Here is a 16939-nt window from a genome sequence, read left to right as displayed (position 1 = left end):
GAAGAGTGAATCAGCAAGCAAATACTTGCATCTTCTCTGTACGTATTACGTATCTTCTCAAGATGATTTTCTTCTGTTTCAGCATATACTTATCCATCCATTCTCTTATAACTAAGAATTCTTTCCAATCAATTTATCTATATTACATGTTTCATTCTCACGCTGAACATTTCTGCTGGGACATAGCCTTAAAAAAACAAACTAAAATACAACTATAAATATTCTATGTAATGTGTCTTTTAATCAATGCAAATACTTATAATTACAGTAACCAAATGATAAAAAATGTAATTAACAATCCAGTCTCTGAAATGATCTTATCATGTACTAGGGTTGACTCAGTAGTGTGCTGTTAAGATTGCTGAAGTGGTGGAACGCTGATTTATGAGAGCATTTAAAACCTACTCACAAAGGAGATGTATGTATCCTCTGGTGGATTATTTCTTTGACTCGCCAGATCAACAAATCTATTATTTGTACAGCATGAGTGAAACTATATGACCCAACCCTTTCAACAACATAGCTCAAGGAAAGAAACATTGCATAGAAGAGTAGAGACCACCCATGAATTGCATCCAAACCATTATATTTAAGTACTTTTTGAATGGTCAAAGTGGAAACATGCACAATGCATTCTGGGGAAATAGGTGGTGTGTGTGTGTGTGTAATGTGTGATGGAGTGGATAATCAGCTGTATGTTGCAGCCAGCAGACGAAACCATAAAAGTCAGTGAAGGAAAACTATTTGGCTGCTATCAATGCGTCAAACTATCAGACAATCTGAATATCTGGGTCTTGGTTCTTGGAATTCATGGAGGGATTCTTGAGCACAGAAGGTGGGTAAAGACCATAACATCCCAGTAAGAAAAGCTATGGTGGTGATATTATATCTGTTCTAGGATTAAGTCCATTCCTGTCTTCCATGAGATGAGATATGGTCAAAAGAAATAATTCGAAAACATCTCAAAAATATATGAAAATTAGTTAAATTTTATCAAGTAAAAATCCCATATCACTCATTTTATCACTGAAAATTGGTCGATGAGAACTACAGTACTGTGTCTGTGAACCACCTCATCAGCCCCCAGCGTGGGAAGTCCTCCAAGTCTGTGGCTCCACCTAGTGGTTTTCAGCCAAACTTCATGTGCAATCCAAAATGGCTTCTTTCTTTCTGTGTGCCCAACTTGCTTCTACCAATCTCAATATCAGACAATTTATGCCTAAATTAAAACAAAAAAAATCTGTTGACATGTATATTTATTGGATCCAGCAGTTTTCATGTTATCCTGCAAAGAAAAAAAATGGAAAAACCAATACAAAATAAAGGATAATTATGGAATTTGTAAAAGTCAACACAACAACACTTATTTTGTACTGATATTTAATATTTAGACATGGGGCAACAGCCCTTTTTACAGCACAATTTGCATAATTTATCAATATCTCCTGTATACAATCACAAAACCATGACAGTAGTTTTTTTCTGTTTTCTTACAAGTGAAAAAACCAGACAGGTTTTACAAGCATAATCTTTGTACAGTCAGCAAACATTAGCGATATCTTAATAGGTTTTCTTCATACTCGCCCCCCTCCCCAATAACATTTTGTTCTTTCTCTACCACAATCTTTTTTTGTTTCAACTTTAATAATATCTGGACACAAAAATAGTATGAACCACCAACAAAACATGCAACATCCAGTGTGAGCACATTTAAATTGTCCTGCAACTGCTTGAGCTGTGAAGATAGACTTCTGTGTAGTTAGACTCTGGTAAACCTTGAGTGTTTGGTGTAAAGGGCTGGGTCCCTATCAACAGACGTAATGTCATTTCTCAGTCTATCCACTGTACATTGATCGAGAGTAAAATTACTTCCTCGTACTTCTATGACCACACACCATTTTTTTTTGTCTGCTAAAAGACCTATTGCTTCCCAAACCCCAGTATAAAAAAAGCTATGTATTTACAAGGTTGGAAATAGAGAGATGACATCCGTGAGTGTATGTGCGTAAGTATGTGCGATTCTTTATTTGTGTATGTTGAAATTTTAAAGTTGATATTTTTAGACAAACAACACTTAAAAGAAGATATCGGTGTTACAGCCAATGACATGCGTGGACTCTGTATGGAGATGCTACACACACAAGCACATGGGTGTAAAGATAAGGCAACTAAAATAAAAAATAAAAAAACACACACACAAAAACACAATATTCTTAAATTCATAATTTTAGATATAACATCCATTGGTTGCAATGTTTTTTTTGGTCATTTATCGTACACATACTGGAAAAAAAACACAGGAAGTGCATAAAAATATGTGTAATTTTAATGGGTGGTTATTTTTTGATATCTGGAGTTAAAAACACGTGAAATTTGGGATCTGTGCGTGTAAATTTCCGCATGTGAGTGTGTTCGTGCACAGGGTCGAAAAAGTTGGTTCTCTGAGTTTCAGGCCTTGTAAACAAGCACTACATTGTGTATAAAAACAAAGTATTTTTTATGTACAACTGATATGTACTTGAAACAAATATAATACAACATATGAAACAGTCTCTACAGGCATTAAATAAAGATTCATTTAGCAATATAAAATAAAAACAAAAACATTAAAGCAGTAACCATTTCACAAAGGACAAAAAAACAGAGCAGCACTAAAATAAATGGACGCCAATGCTTCCGCTTCCAACAAAGTGTCACGTTTCTGGAAAGTTAAGATTCAGCTACAACCTTTTTAGAGAAGATGTTGCATAGAAATCCCTCACAGATTCAGTGTGCAGCAATTTCACTGCCTCTTGACCGTCGCACAAAATCACAGGTTGACTTTCCTCCAGACGTAATGTGCAGACTCAAAAAGTGAGAATATTAAGACAACCCAGGTATGACAAAGACAAAAGCAACATGAACAGTTGTGACATTAATGGTGATTTTTAAACTTCCCAGTGAATTTATCTTCCAGTCATGACAATATCTCCTGACACAGTCTTTGCTCTACCACCCTAACTCCTCCCTTTGTAAAAAATAAATCTCTGGCCATCTCATTTTCAGCAGGTTTTTACATTCTAAGCATGAAAAAGTGCAAAAAAACCACTTGAACGTCACCACTCCCACGAACGAAAGCAGGACTGGCAAAAGACTCGTAATGTGCTCCGATCACACAGGGAAAAATAAAACACTCAAATCTCTTATGATAACTGTGTCACAATCTAAGGGGCACCGTGGGTAAATAAAAACTCTATGTCACAATCCTCAAGACTCGATTGTCTGTGATAAAGATATCTATATATCTATTCATATGTTAGAATTAATTTCCAGCTATAACACTTCGCTATGTACAAAGACAACATTAGAGGTGATTTTTCTGTGCAGGACATGTGGCACTGCATACCAAATAGACTCATGCGCATTATATTTTTTCATATATATATATATATATACTGTCCAATTTTTTATATATAGTAATTTAGATCCTTTATCGAACATTAAACACTCATTAATAATTGTGGACATAAAAGATGGGCTCTAAAGTGAATAGAGTCATGTTTGCTGACATGTTGTTCTTGAGCTGGAGTGTTAGGTTGTGTGTTATAAAATAGACTATAAATCCTTCTCAGGATAGACTCTTATGTAGCAAAGTCCTTTAAGACAAACAATAGAATTCTATGCAAATATCACAATACAAAAATAAATAAAAAAGAAAAACAAGGTCACTGTTGTGGATTCTTCAGTATTTCTTTTCAAAATGATTTGCAAATCATTTACATCAAGCAGTTCCAATAACATTATGAGGAAAATCTGACATGAATTAAACATCTATAGTGTGTCCAGTCCCTGTAGAATCAAGTTTTTAAATGATTGTGTGCATGTGTGTGTTTGTAAGTGTGAATAAATGTATGTAATACCTGGTTGATTTTGCGCTTGACCTCCTCAGCCCCGGCTTCAGCACTGCACACTGTACTTCCTGTAAACTTGTGTTTATGTCATGTAAACACATAATTACGTCCTGCAAACTTTCCGTGTGACAGAAATCAGCATCAGAACTGCCCTTATGAATGGAAACATCTTCCAAAACTTCAGCTACCCACGCCCTGGAAAATTAAAACAGGAGACATATTCCCTTTCGGGTACCTCCACCCATCCAGAGTGGATGAGCGTTACAGATGTGGAACATAAGCGTCCCAAAAGCCGTCTTTCTGTGCCCCCTCAGCTGTAGTTGTCCAACCGAGTCGCCTCCTAGGAATGTATCTGGGCGGTGCTAGCGAGCAGTTTGTGCCAGCTCACCACTCGCTTCCGTAGGTCGACTTTGTCCAGCCACACGTAAGCCTCCCCAATCAGGGTCTTCTTCATGAATTTCCCCCCATTGGACACCAAGAACAGCTGGTATGAAAAGAAACACATGTGCTCAGCTAACCATCTCCTTGTTTAATCCTCTTGTTAAATACAAGTAGATTTCATCTTCACATAAAACTCTTGGTAAAAAAAAAAAAAGACCCATGACCCTGTGTTTGTGTTAGCTTTAGCGAATGGAGGAAATACCTGTAGGGAATGCCCTGCGGGGTTCATACAGAAGCGGAAGGTTTCGTTAAAAGATGGCTCTCGGTCATGACGACAAACTCTGGTCTTCTTCTTGATGATTCTTTTCTGGGTTGCGATGTTCACAACGTAGAGTTTCACGTAGAGATCTGTAGACACACACACACACACACACACACACACACACTAAGTGTCAATCAATCCGGGCGGTTTCATGACCAAGTGGATGTTGGCTGGAAATTACAAACACAACACCTGTGGTCTTTGCGTGGTAGAAAAGTTGGCACTGAATAACGTGTAATGTCAGATGGTAGCATTTCATAAAACAGGTGTGTATGTGGGCTGTCAGCAACTAAGCAGGCTCTGACACCCATTTTCAATCATTCCATGATTTAGTTCTGTTATCATAAATTCAAAAATGCCTCTGTTGTCGCCACATGTGCATTTCATTTTTCATTACCAGGCAGGTGATCCGGACTCTTGAATTTGTAGGTGATGTTACGGCATTGAAGAATCTCAAGGACCAGGTGGTCACCCTCTGTCTTAACTTCCTTCTTCAGAGCGATCTTTATCTCCCCCATTACCTGGGACTTACCTGAATACACAAAGACACACATTGAATTCCTTGACACCACAATCTACCGACCGCTAACACATCAGGGAAAGTGAAAATCAGACTTTTCAATATGTATCAGTCAAAGAAAAGTTGGAACATGATGTGTTTGGAATCCTAGCGGTGTGAATATTGTCATGACAATGCTGTAATGTTAACACTCGTGTGATCACTCTGTGTCTGACCTTCAGTGTCACCATGTCCCATTGATGATTTCATCACATCTGTGCCGTTGGGGATCTTTCCACTAAAGAAAATGAAAATTGAATCAGAAAAACAAATCCAATGCATCTTTCTACTCTGAAAAGACACAAGCGTAAAGTCCTAATTTAGTTTCAAAAGTTCAAAACGCCAGTCCAGAAACAAATCCACTTACAATCGTGGCACCTGGAAGATGGCGCTATCCACCTCGTTTGTCTCTCCCTCTTCGTCCAACAGGCTGTAGGCGCTGCCGCTCAGGCCGCTGTCCAACGAGGCCGCCGTGACGGGAGCGTCGCCAGATCTGTAGCTCGATCGAGCTGCGCAGAGATACAACGACACCCATCACGACAGAGAGACAGGAAGAAACGTTGCACCTCTGCAACCCTCCAAGGATGAAAAGCTGCAGCCAAGAAGTGTTAGGCACCAGCTCAAGTCCATCTTCATCAACTTTGCAATTACTATTATTAATGTCACAGTCAAAAGAGGAGTATATTCAGATCACATTAGGCTGGGTTGTGATGAATAGCACACAAACACCGAGGATTTGCATTCCAACATAGAGTCTTTCTCTCAGACAGACAGGACAATGATAAGTCACATGTAAAGCTTCAAAATTAAACCAACACTTAAATCCAGACAAATATGACATATATATGTTAATGCAAAAATAGACACAAGGCACATAAACCCTACAGACGTTGTTAGTCATCTATATGGACTAAAGTTTATAACTAATATCTCAATCTCAGCATTACCTAAGGTAATAATGATGACGTGATGTGAGTCTATTTTACACTTTAACGGATGTTTACAAGTGGGTTTTATTTCATAAATGTTTTATAAGCACCATAATTATTTATTACTCTCTATTTATCGCTGCAATAAATACATTTCCGGATGTCTTACATTTACAAACAGCTGATGAGGCAGCGTGATGAGATGTGTGGATGTTGGTGCAGAACAGGATCCATGTCGACACAGTTTTTCTTTCAGACCACTCAACGTGCTGCAGAAATTCACTAATACCAGTTCAAAGAAGTAAAGGTGTGTGTGCGTGTGTGGGGTATTAGCGAACCATGTTGGTGGCCCTTAAGAAAGTGTGCCTCGCTGCATGAATCTCTGGTGATGTAGAAACTTAGTTGAACTTCCTCTCTGTCTTTCCTTACTGCCCTCCCTCTTTCTGCAGGTGTGCGTTAGTAGCATGGCATCCTCACTTCTCTTTCTCTCACTCTTTCTTTCTCTCCTCGCTCCATCTGTGCTTCAGTCACGTGACAGAGAGGAGACTCTTGGGCGAACTCTCACCTCCGATGCTCTGCGGCCTCTCTTCTGACATGGCTTTCCTGAGGGTCAGGTGTCTGCTGTCTGCTTTGCTCCCTTTGGCCGCCACGATCGATGGCAGGGCAGGCAGCCAATCAGACTGGGCCCTCTGAATGGTGAGCACACCCACCACGCTGTGTCTGTGGTGCCTCAGTGAGAGGCGGCCTCTTTGGCCTGGATATGTTTAATTTCGCAGGCGCAGGTCGGATGTCAAGGAGGTCAATGCCAGGAAACACAGGGCATGAGGGGGGAGGGCGGGTCGCATTTTCGGATATAAGGAGGGGGGAGCAACATGAAGATTCAGAGTGGTTTATCTTCACCATGGAAAACAGCTTGACTGTCAATCACCATGCAGCCACAGTGTGCAGCGCACAGTCTCCCCCTTCCGCATGTCAGTGACAGGCGGGGTGTGTGGCTTCGACTGAGGTGCATTGTGGGTCCGGTAGTCGACCAAACAAAACATGGGGGTTAGTGGAGGACTGCATGCACAGCCATCTCGGAGGTAGAGCGTTTTTTTTTTTTAACAAAACAAACAAATAAACAAACAAATTATATTTTAGGGAGGGGTTAGGGTTGCATCTTTCATCTTTTTTACTGCTTGGATCAATCAATCCAAAATATTTAACTGCTGATTAGCAGGAGACTCCTCTCTGGGAAAATAAAATAATGAAAAAAATAATTCACTCGTCTGGTCTTTGTGAGATTTGAAGACGTTGTTGTGCTCTGTGCTGATTTTACTTTATTTCTATTCCATCACACTCATCTAAAGAAAATGTAATGTATTTATTTAAATAACTTATCAAACAGAAAAACCTAACCTCAACCTAGTTATAATTTCTCTTTCATATTATCTAATACTAAAAAATAGCAATTATGTTTTTTAATACATTTTTATATAATTTCATTTTGCTTAAAAAAGAGCCGCTTCTTAATTGAAAAAAGGGTCCAACATAGGGAAGTCAAATACAGTGTGCTACAGTACGGGTGAGTACACACAGAAGAAAAGCGGTGAGAGGCTTCACACACTGTGAATATAACGGAGGAGAGGGCCTGAGGGCGCAAAGGGAGAGGGAAACCAAGAATAGAAAAGGAAAGTAAAGCAACGGGGGGTGGGGGGTATTCAACAGAAGGTGGAACAGATGAGTGCGAGGAGGCCATGCTGCGTAGGCTTTATTTGCGACTTGGTTTACTTGGCTGGAGGGGTTGCTGCGACTGCTGCGGGGCATCGCCTGTTGCTATAGCAGCGCCTCTGCCGCTTCCTGCGCCGCCGTCTTGATGGCGTTGCCGTGCAGCGCTTTTGCTGGAGCGTGAAGTGCCGTGCGAGCGAGAATGGCCGTGTCCGTGGCTGTGGCTTTGGCTCTGGCACCCGGACGGGGAAGGCTTCGATGTGCCAGGACTACTGTGAGATTTCTCGATAGTGGGCACCTGCGTGTCTAAAACAACCAGATTCACCAAATTACTGAAACAGCGTCTTTTTATTTGGAGAACTTTGTGTTTGCTACCTTTTTTGTACCACTTGTGGTAAAGGAGCAACTGGCCCATTCAGCCAACAAGCTAACTACACAATCTTAAAGCATTGCTAAATTTGACCGATATTTTCAAAGCCTTCCGCGGCCATGCTGGCCTATGTGTTAGAAGATAGGGGGAAGCTAAGCCTAGGTGCCAGGTGACATCATGGCAACCAAGGGAATAGACTACGAGGAAGCAAATAGCATGAAGCTACTGCTGTGATTGGTGTGCAAAAAAAGTGGGAGAATAGAAAGGTGCTGGTATAAATAAAAAAAAAACAGCTAGAGAGAGAGGGAGAAATGGGGAAACAGAAGTAGACAAGAAGATAGCAGGAAGAAAAAGATGAGAGAATCGGAGATAGGGAGGCAAGAGAGGTGGGAAAAAGAATACAGAAGAGGGAAAAAGTAGAGGCAGCGGTACAGAAGCTTGTCGGTGGATGATGGTGATGAAGTCATGCAGGCGGAGGGATTTCACTGGCTCCTACCCTTGGCCGGATCTGGAAAGATTCCATGACTTCGGCTCTTGATGACAGATGATTTGGGGGAATCCTGATTGTCGTGCGACGAGCCGGTGGTTTTAGGGGAGGAGTGCTGCGAGGAAGGCTTAGAGGAGCCGTGTCGGCCCTGGCCTGAGTGGGAGCGCCGGTGGTGGTCCCCTTCGCTCTGCTCCTTTAGGGGGAGCCATTGTGGAACATTGTCCAGCTGGGCTGTGTTGGAAAGGTCAATCAGGACCTGGGGGGGGGGCAAACAGAGAAGTTTTATTAATGAACATCTTCTTTCAAAAGTATTGCTAGTAAGGAAAACTGCTGTTCTCAAAGACGCTTACCTCTCCTAGGAAGTCATTTGAGGAGCCCTTGTCATAGTCCCAAACGCTCACTTCCAGGGTCTTCTTCCTCAACTGATGCACACACACACACACACACACACACACACACACACACACACACACACACACACATAGACATTCAGGTGTGTGACATTGAATTTGTGCCATTATTCCCATGAGACAAGTGTGTTTGACAACATACTTGCTCCAGGAGGATGTTCTTATAGATGACAGTCTGATTCCACTCAGGGTTGAGGCTCCTGCCAGCATGTTTGGACCTCCTCTTGTTCTCAGCACTGAGGAAACAGATCACAGGGAGATAAAACCTGTCATCAATCTGTGGAAGTTTGACAGATTAGAGGAACAGCACAATGAATGGGTATATAGAGGATGGATAAGGGAAGAGTGTGACACTAGAAAGGAGGGAATGACTGTGATGCACAGTGATTGGTCCTATGAAGGAGGGTATGATGTAAGAGGGAGCTGCAAAAAAGTCCATTTTGATGTCCATCAAGTCATTTAGTCTCCGGACAATTTGACGTCCTTAAAAAAGTGAAAATGTTTGCAAAAGAAGAAAAACTTAAAATGATTTCTAAATATGTCTGCTAATTATTTAATTGAATAAAATAAACAGTCAAAATCCAACTTAGCTGAAAAAATGCACTTGTTTTGCAAAGAAAATATTCTACATCACAGCAGACTCATAGAGAATGAGTTTTTGATGATGGATGTTTTTTGCAGAGGAGTTAAATCTAGGTTTAAAGTATGTAAGACTTAGTGTGGTCAGGACAAAGGCTAAAATAATAAATAGAATAATGGAATCAGCTAGGACTGCAGTGCAAAACAATGGGAGTGTGTGCTGAATGTGGCAGGACGTCAGGGAACAGTTAGATGTCAGGACATTACTGCAGGATTTTAATCACGAAACAGGGACAAACTGATCAATGTTTATGAACAAAAACAGACCATCTACCAAGGGTTAGCTGGAGGAAACAGCACTTGTAAACACAGGGGACTACAGGTTTATATGTGATATATTAGAGATGGGAAGATGTTAATATTTTGGGATTCAACTCCGATAAAGTCAAACACAAAGGGATTAAAAAGGTGAGTGGAACATCATGAGAAAAGGAGGAGTGGGGGAAATGTATATTCTAAGGGGGTTAGTAGAACTTGGGTATGAATATAAGTATATCAAGCCATCGATTGGTTCGAAAACACGTGGACTTCTTGTTACTGTCACCAAACTGAAGACCAAATTTCAACCAAAAGAGAACCAAAGTACCAAAGTGGGCAAGTCACATACCTGGCATTCTGGACAACCATGACCTGACTGAGGGGGTCCAGCATGCATTAAATATAAAGAACAACATACAGAAACAATAGTCAGAGGGAGGGTGGGGGTCAAAGAGAGAGTCTCTGGACTGTGAATGTGTATGTGGGAAGGGGAGATTGCTGCGTTTAGGTTCAGTGTGGGATTTTATCAGGTGTGCATTTAGGAGAGGGGTAAAAGCGAGGGACCCGGGCTGTGCTGCAGCAGCGGTGGATTGAAACTGTGTGTAAATGTATCACGAATAGCATGTGAAGTATTCTCTGAGACTTACAGATGTTTTTTTTTTTCTTCATATAAATCTATTATTTAGATTTAAGCACCTGCTGCCAGGACATCTGTGATGTGAGTGAGCATCTGATAATCCCATAGATTGAATACACACACATGTAGCACATGCACGATTATTGACACACATTTGCTTGAGCGTGATTGTTTCCGTAACCAACAGAGTGGTGATTGCACCTGCATGTGTTAAACTGAAAAACCCACTAGAGTGTCAGCCGCAAAGCCCGTAGTCATATGTTATTGCTTTTATCTGAGGAAAAAAACACACACTCTCTCTTGGGGGGGGGGATCTAGTACAGCAGAGAAAGAGTCAATGGAGGAGTCAATTACATTACAGCACAATCAAAGTCAGGAAGAGAGCCCTGGACGTGCGAGTGAGTGTAGATCATATTGCACGTAAATATGAGCGCTATTGATTTTGACTGCACTCACACCTACAGTAGGATCCCCTTCGATTGAGGGAGCAACAGCAGGAATAACAGCAGCTTCACATCATTTACATACAGATTATGTAATTCGGAAGTAATGTGGGGCTTATAAGTACCGTTAAACTGACAGGAGCAACATAATTTATACATCCAACGGACCTGATGTGCAGCCTGTAGGTGCTATGGAATTGATACAAAAGAAGCTCATGTGTTTGCACATTGAAAGATGTCATGGTAAGCCAAAATCAATCATAAGTCGATTTTTAAAATGAATGGAAATTAGGTTTGATAAAGGAGCTGCCTTTCTAGTGTAGGAATATCTCCACAGTCAGATTCCTCATGCAAAAGTGGATTAAAAAGATAGAGAGCTATGAAATGAGCACAGTTTTCATATTTTCTATCATTCAGCCTACAGCGAGTTTCCTGTTCTGGACTATCTGAGGTTCGTTTGTAGTTTCCACACTCCAAACTCACCCTCTCCCTGGCAGGAGATAAACTTTAACAAACGGATCAGAGTAGCCATTGTTGTCCCGGGGGGAGAGGTTTCTGGCCTGCAGGACGTGGACGATCAAGTTGCCAAGCTGCTTATCATAGTGGATTTGAAGCTGAGAAAAGAAGCAGATTGAATTACAATGCATTCAAATGCTCCCAAGGCGGCTAAGAAATAAGGAAGCGATCATTTATACATTCACTTTTAAATTCAAATGCTACATTCGCACACACTCTTATATTTAAAACATCATCCTTTAAGCAAAGCAGATGCTTTTATTTCCCAGACCTGTATTTCACCAGAGACGGGGTGTGACTGGATCTTCATTCCCTCTGCAGTCTACAAGAAAAAATGAATTCAACATCCTCAGACAGTGCTGCCAAAAACGTGGAGGTGGACCCAGAGTATTTAGTAGTGGGTGGTCATGCTGTTCGGTATGTACTGACTGCACTCACTGACAGTTTATCCTCTCAAAAATGTGACTGATGCTGTAAATGTTCATCTTAAAATCCATGAGTATTGAGCGTTTTATGTATTCTACGTTCAAACTAGGATAAAAACAAGAACATTTGTGATTCCTGATAAGATAAATCCAATTCTAATATGAATATTACAAACCACCCCTTCTGGACTCGCCTTGCTGTGGTGGCGTTTCTTGCTGACGGAGGGGGATCCTGGCTGACCGGGGCTGGAGGTCGCTGATGTGGTGGCTGGTAGGCAGGGAGAAGAGGTGGAGGTGGGAGCCTGCTGTTGGGAGACCTTTTGCAGCTCGGCTGCCAGCTGTTTGGGGTCAACGCCTGGAGACCGGGGAGGTCTGTCACCTAAAAGGGATCCAGACACACACAAGTGTCAAGATACAACATGGACAAAGAGGGTGTTTCAGTCTAACAACATGTGCTAACACAGACCAAGGATTTAAACCAAGCACCCTCTAGTCAACAGTCTGTTTCTTTTACTTTTAAGGCCCCCTTCATAAAAGAGAGGCTGGATATCAATGTGTTATCAGCGAGTTTAACGATGCCATTGCTCTCAATTTGATGCTCTCAGTGATGCAGAAAGAGCAATGCATTGCTGAAGCTGAGATAATTGCAGATGGCGCCGAGTTGAAGAGTTGAAAAATCGCAGGAGAAACAAACCCCTTTGGAAAAACTGAGAAGACAAGGATGAGGAGGGAGAGAATAAAGGCAGTGTAGGAGAAATATTGTAACTCACCTTTGCTGTGCTCTGGGAAATCCAGCCGGTCTGGCCCTTCAGACTCAGCCAGCATGTTCAGATCACTGTGCGATAGACAGAAAAAGAATGCATCATAAAATTGTAATAATGAAAACTCAAGCAGATGGAACACATATAGAAAATAGGACTGATTACTATCAAAGCTGGCAGTTTTAAATGTCTGCGCATCATTACTTTTAATTTACTGAAGAAAGAAATGGGGCTCTATTTTAAGGAAGAATATTTAGAATATAATGTGCAGTTAAAGGGTGGGACATTGAGCTATTTGAAGTCCTAAGAATGATGGAAAAGAATAGTAAAGGTGAACATTTGGGAGATGAAGGGGCAGGAAATGTTAAAAAAAAAAAAGATAAAACAGCCAAAAATGGAATTTGAGAGCAGTAATTACAGGGTAATGACACAGATAATAAAGAATACAGGACTATACTCACAGTCTGACACACACGTCTGCTTCATTACATGGCTGTCCAACGAGCGCCTGCACCTCTTCATAAGTTTTCCCTGTCAGAAGAACACCATTCCACTCCAAGACTTGCATTCCTATTCACGGATGCAAACAAAAAAGCACGCAAGAAGACAATCAACAACCCAAAATACTTTTTTGCAAAAGATTTTTTCACCACAAATCTAAAAGCAAACTGAAATCTGATCAGTTCATGCCAGAAGTAAATTCATATTAACGGGAACAAGGAAACTCTTTAGGGTTTAAAAGCTGTCCTTTTATTAAATTCAGTCGGAGTTATCGTTTGAAAAAACAAAAAAACAAGCTTTTGATTCTTGAGCTCAAACAACATCACACTGTAAGACAGAATTGGAGGGATAAATGGTGCTGACAGCCAGAACAGCAGCTGTGTGTTAAAGCTGCTTGTAGAGAGCTCAGCCACAGAACTGGGTTAAAAAGAAAAGGGAAATGACCTCATGTTATTCTGGTTATAAAAGCAGAATTCACAGGAAAACATGTCAAAGATGATGCATTATTAAAGTCCTGGGTAGAATGCAAAATCCAATCTAGCAATGACAAATGTCTCAAAGATTACATAGGCCGCTGTGCTTTTATTTAATGCAACAGCGAAGGCTCAAGCCCACACAGCAAACACACTGCATCCTCCAAAACACATCCCCGCCTCAGCAGCAGGACTCACACAGATTAAAACAGCTCCTCAGAAGGGTCCTCGGTTTGCGACGACACTCTCGGGCTGCGTGCGTGCACGACAGGGAAGTTTTCACATGACATCATTCATCAAATTATTCACACTCTGTAGCCTGTGTATGTGTTGGCACTTCAAAATTTGTATGATCAGACAAACAAACATGTGTTGATACACTTTGATTCCCCCGCCCCACCCCCCCCGCGATGCTTAGTTCCTGCGTCTGTTGAAAATTCAGAGCACAGAAAGTGAGATGCCACATTCCCACAGGCAGAACCAAAGTATTTTGCAGGCATTGTGCTTCTCATTGGTTCCAGTGTTATGGGTGTTATCATGATTCATTTTCTACTAGCTGAAAACGGCATGCATTTTTCTTATTTAAAAATTTCCCAGATAAATCACATTTACATACTTGTATGTTTGTATACCAACATGTTAACTAAGGTGGTAAAATGCTGAAAATGACAGCTGCGAATTGTTTACATGTCATTATGAGCAATTTTAGCTGGATGATCTGAGCATTTGGCTCAAATCACTGTTGTTCGACTTTGCATAAATGGATGTAGACTTGGGTTTTGACCTGTAACTGGGAAAATATCCCAGTTACACTGCTGTTTTGTAAATAAAATCAGTTTTCCCACTATTGTTCCTGGTGTATTTCTTTTGTTTGAATTTTATATATTAAGATTTCTCCTCTTTGACTGTCAAAAAAAGTGGAGAATTAAAAAAAAAAAAACAGCAAAAAAACGACGCATTTGAGTTTAAAAAAGAAAATTGCAAGAACAGGACAGTATGAAATGAATTGCCCACACAACTGCTGACACACACATACACAAACACACACACACACACACACATCCAGAGAGCAGACAGATGGACAACACACTACACAGATCCAAACCAGGCTACATTTTTCTCTCCCTGTCACACCATTCATAGTCATAGATCAGCAGGAAGCTTCAAAAAGGCTTTGGCTGCAGATTTAACAGTAGTAAGACGCCTTCAACGTGGCTCGACAGAAAGATTAAAGGCGACTAGGAGGAGATAAATGGACTCGGAGGGTGAGAGGGTTAACTATTCCCAGACTCCCCCCTCCCCCTTCCCCAATGCCAAATCAATAACACCTCATGAAACATGTTCCTGTTAATATACCACACAGCAATTTATCCTGAGGTGGTGGCAGTGAGAGGCGTGTGAGGGTGAAATCACAGGTCGTATATCTGTGGGTTCGTGCACAATGGTGAAACAGTAAGGAGTTAAAGTTTCAACCAGCTTCTTATGAGAGATCTGCACATCTAATATTACACTCGACCATGGTTGTATTTTATATGTGACTCTTGTGCGAATCTTAAAGTGTCGTGATTCTAATGTTGGTGATTCGCTCCTGATCCCCTAGTCATATAACATTTTACTGATGCTATCAGTGAACATAAACTAAAAAGACCATCAAAGACATACATGTAATTTTAGTAAAAAGACTCATGCACAACAAGGTATGAAATAAACACATACAGCAGAGGACAAGCTGAAAGGAAGTCTACTGTTACTACAAATAAAATTGGTTTCAATATTTTTGCAAGAAGGGAACAATTTAATATTATGTGTTACCTTCAAGAATCTTTCCTGTTTGTTCTGCAGCTCCACCGGGAAGGACTTTGGCAACATAAGCTCCAATGTCTCCATTACAGCCCGGGACCTCTTTGCCTCCAACAACGCGGATCCCCAGACCATTCCCTGTTTAAAACCAAAAATAAATAAAGAAAAAAGAAAAACACCTTCAGCATCACCAAATAGTTACTGGTCTCTTTAGTATCGTATTGAATATAATATAGCTGAAAAATTTGTTAAGTCAGGATTTCACTTTTGATATTTGATAATGTTACCATTTGAAAATTATATTATATTACCTTGTAGCTAAAAGCTCACCTTGAACCACAAATACATATTCTTTTATGACTGTGATAATTCCGAGTAACCTGTATTTAAAAACAATGAACTCTAATTAAATAACATCTCAGTATTTTTATTTAATATGAGCCATAATTTTAGGGAGAATAAATCCATAGATGAAGGAAGGAACTCACTAAATCCCCTGCTAAATGTGATTAGTTTAGCAGCGTAGCAGCACGGTCAATGCAGTGTTAAACAGATTATATAATTATGATTATTCAATTTCAGATTAGAGTTAAGATTTAGATTGATCAATTGTCTCTCTTTAACAGGTCACAAAATAAAAGGCCTTTACTTACATAGAGAAATAACTGCCCTTTACAGTATAAACTCATTAGCATAGCTATGGAAACATGAATAAGATGACTCAGGGAAAATGATTCTGTTCAGCAAAGGGTCCTCACAAACAAAATCCTTCCTTTGTGGTTTGTTTGTTAATTGCATAATATAATCCAGCATGGGGGATACGCCATTTTGAGCATGGCAATGACTGATGAGCGTGGAGAAGTGCCAAATCAAAAGGGGAAGCCAGGAAATGAAATGTCTGCCTGCTTTGGGCCTGGAGGAATGGCGTGATGGAATGCGACGGCAGGGGAAGTGACTTGCCAGTTTCCTGAGATCTGGCATGAACATCAAGTAAATAAAACGCTTGATGCATGAAGCGTGGTTGACATGCTCTAGTGTGATGTTATAATTCAAATACAGCCATACATTTTATTGTCATTCAAAATAATTTTGAATCTATTACATGATCGGTCACATTCGATAAAATGACAATGATATGAAAGCGAGCAGTGCATATTTGATGCCATCAGTAAGCAATGGGGTCAATTAAATTTGATGCATGCATCACAGTCAATAACACATTAGTTTGTAACACAAGCCTATTTGAATGCACATCATCTCCCTTGTTAGCAGGCTGCTGTTGTGGAGTGCAATGTAATAAATGATGGTACCTCACCTGAGACACTGCGGTCTTTGAGATCCCTCTGCAGTTTAACCCTGAGGTGAGGGAAGGGGTAATATGGGCCTTTTCCCTGTGGCCCACACACGATGGGTGAGATGTTATGTATGTAC

General features: G+C 40.6%; 1 protein-coding gene across 1 annotated transcript in view; it reads right to left on the bottom strand.

Moving 5' to 3' along the window:
• Positions 1-1386: 1386 nt before the first annotated feature.
• Positions 1387-16939, bottom strand: part of pcloa (piccolo presynaptic cytomatrix protein a) — a 46120-nt gene continuing 30567 nt past the window's right edge. Inside the window, exons 10-27 of the mRNA XM_068306897.1 lie at positions 16824-16899; positions 15521-15646; positions 13196-13304; positions 12744-12808; positions 12168-12352; positions 11820-11870; positions 11516-11646; positions 10302-10328; positions 9198-9291; positions 8996-9067; positions 8655-8901; positions 7852-8094; positions 6647-6835; positions 5520-5661; positions 5329-5390; positions 4991-5125; positions 4534-4679; positions 1387-4374 (exon numbers count right to left, since the gene is read on the bottom strand). Coding sequence (XP_068162998.1) covers positions 4231-4374; positions 4534-4679; positions 4991-5125; positions 5329-5390; positions 5520-5661; positions 6647-6835; positions 7852-8094; positions 8655-8901; positions 8996-9067; positions 9198-9291; positions 10302-10328; positions 11516-11646; positions 11820-11870; positions 12168-12352; positions 12744-12808; positions 13196-13304; positions 15521-15646; positions 16824-16899 — 2244 coding nt within the window. The 3' untranslated portion in view covers positions 1387-4230. The remainder of the gene's footprint in view (positions 4375-4533; positions 4680-4990; positions 5126-5328; positions 5391-5519; positions 5662-6646; positions 6836-7851; positions 8095-8654; positions 8902-8995; positions 9068-9197; positions 9292-10301; positions 10329-11515; positions 11647-11819; positions 11871-12167; positions 12353-12743; positions 12809-13195; positions 13305-15520; positions 15647-16823; positions 16900-16939) is intronic.

Source organism: Antennarius striatus, chromosome 22 (genome assembly GCF_040054535.1).
Source record: "Antennarius striatus isolate MH-2024 chromosome 22, ASM4005453v1, whole genome shotgun sequence".
NCBI classification, from domain to species: Eukaryota; Metazoa; Chordata; class Actinopteri; order Lophiiformes; family Antennariidae; genus Antennarius; species Antennarius striatus.
This window is presented reverse-complemented; position numbering and strand designations above follow the sequence as displayed.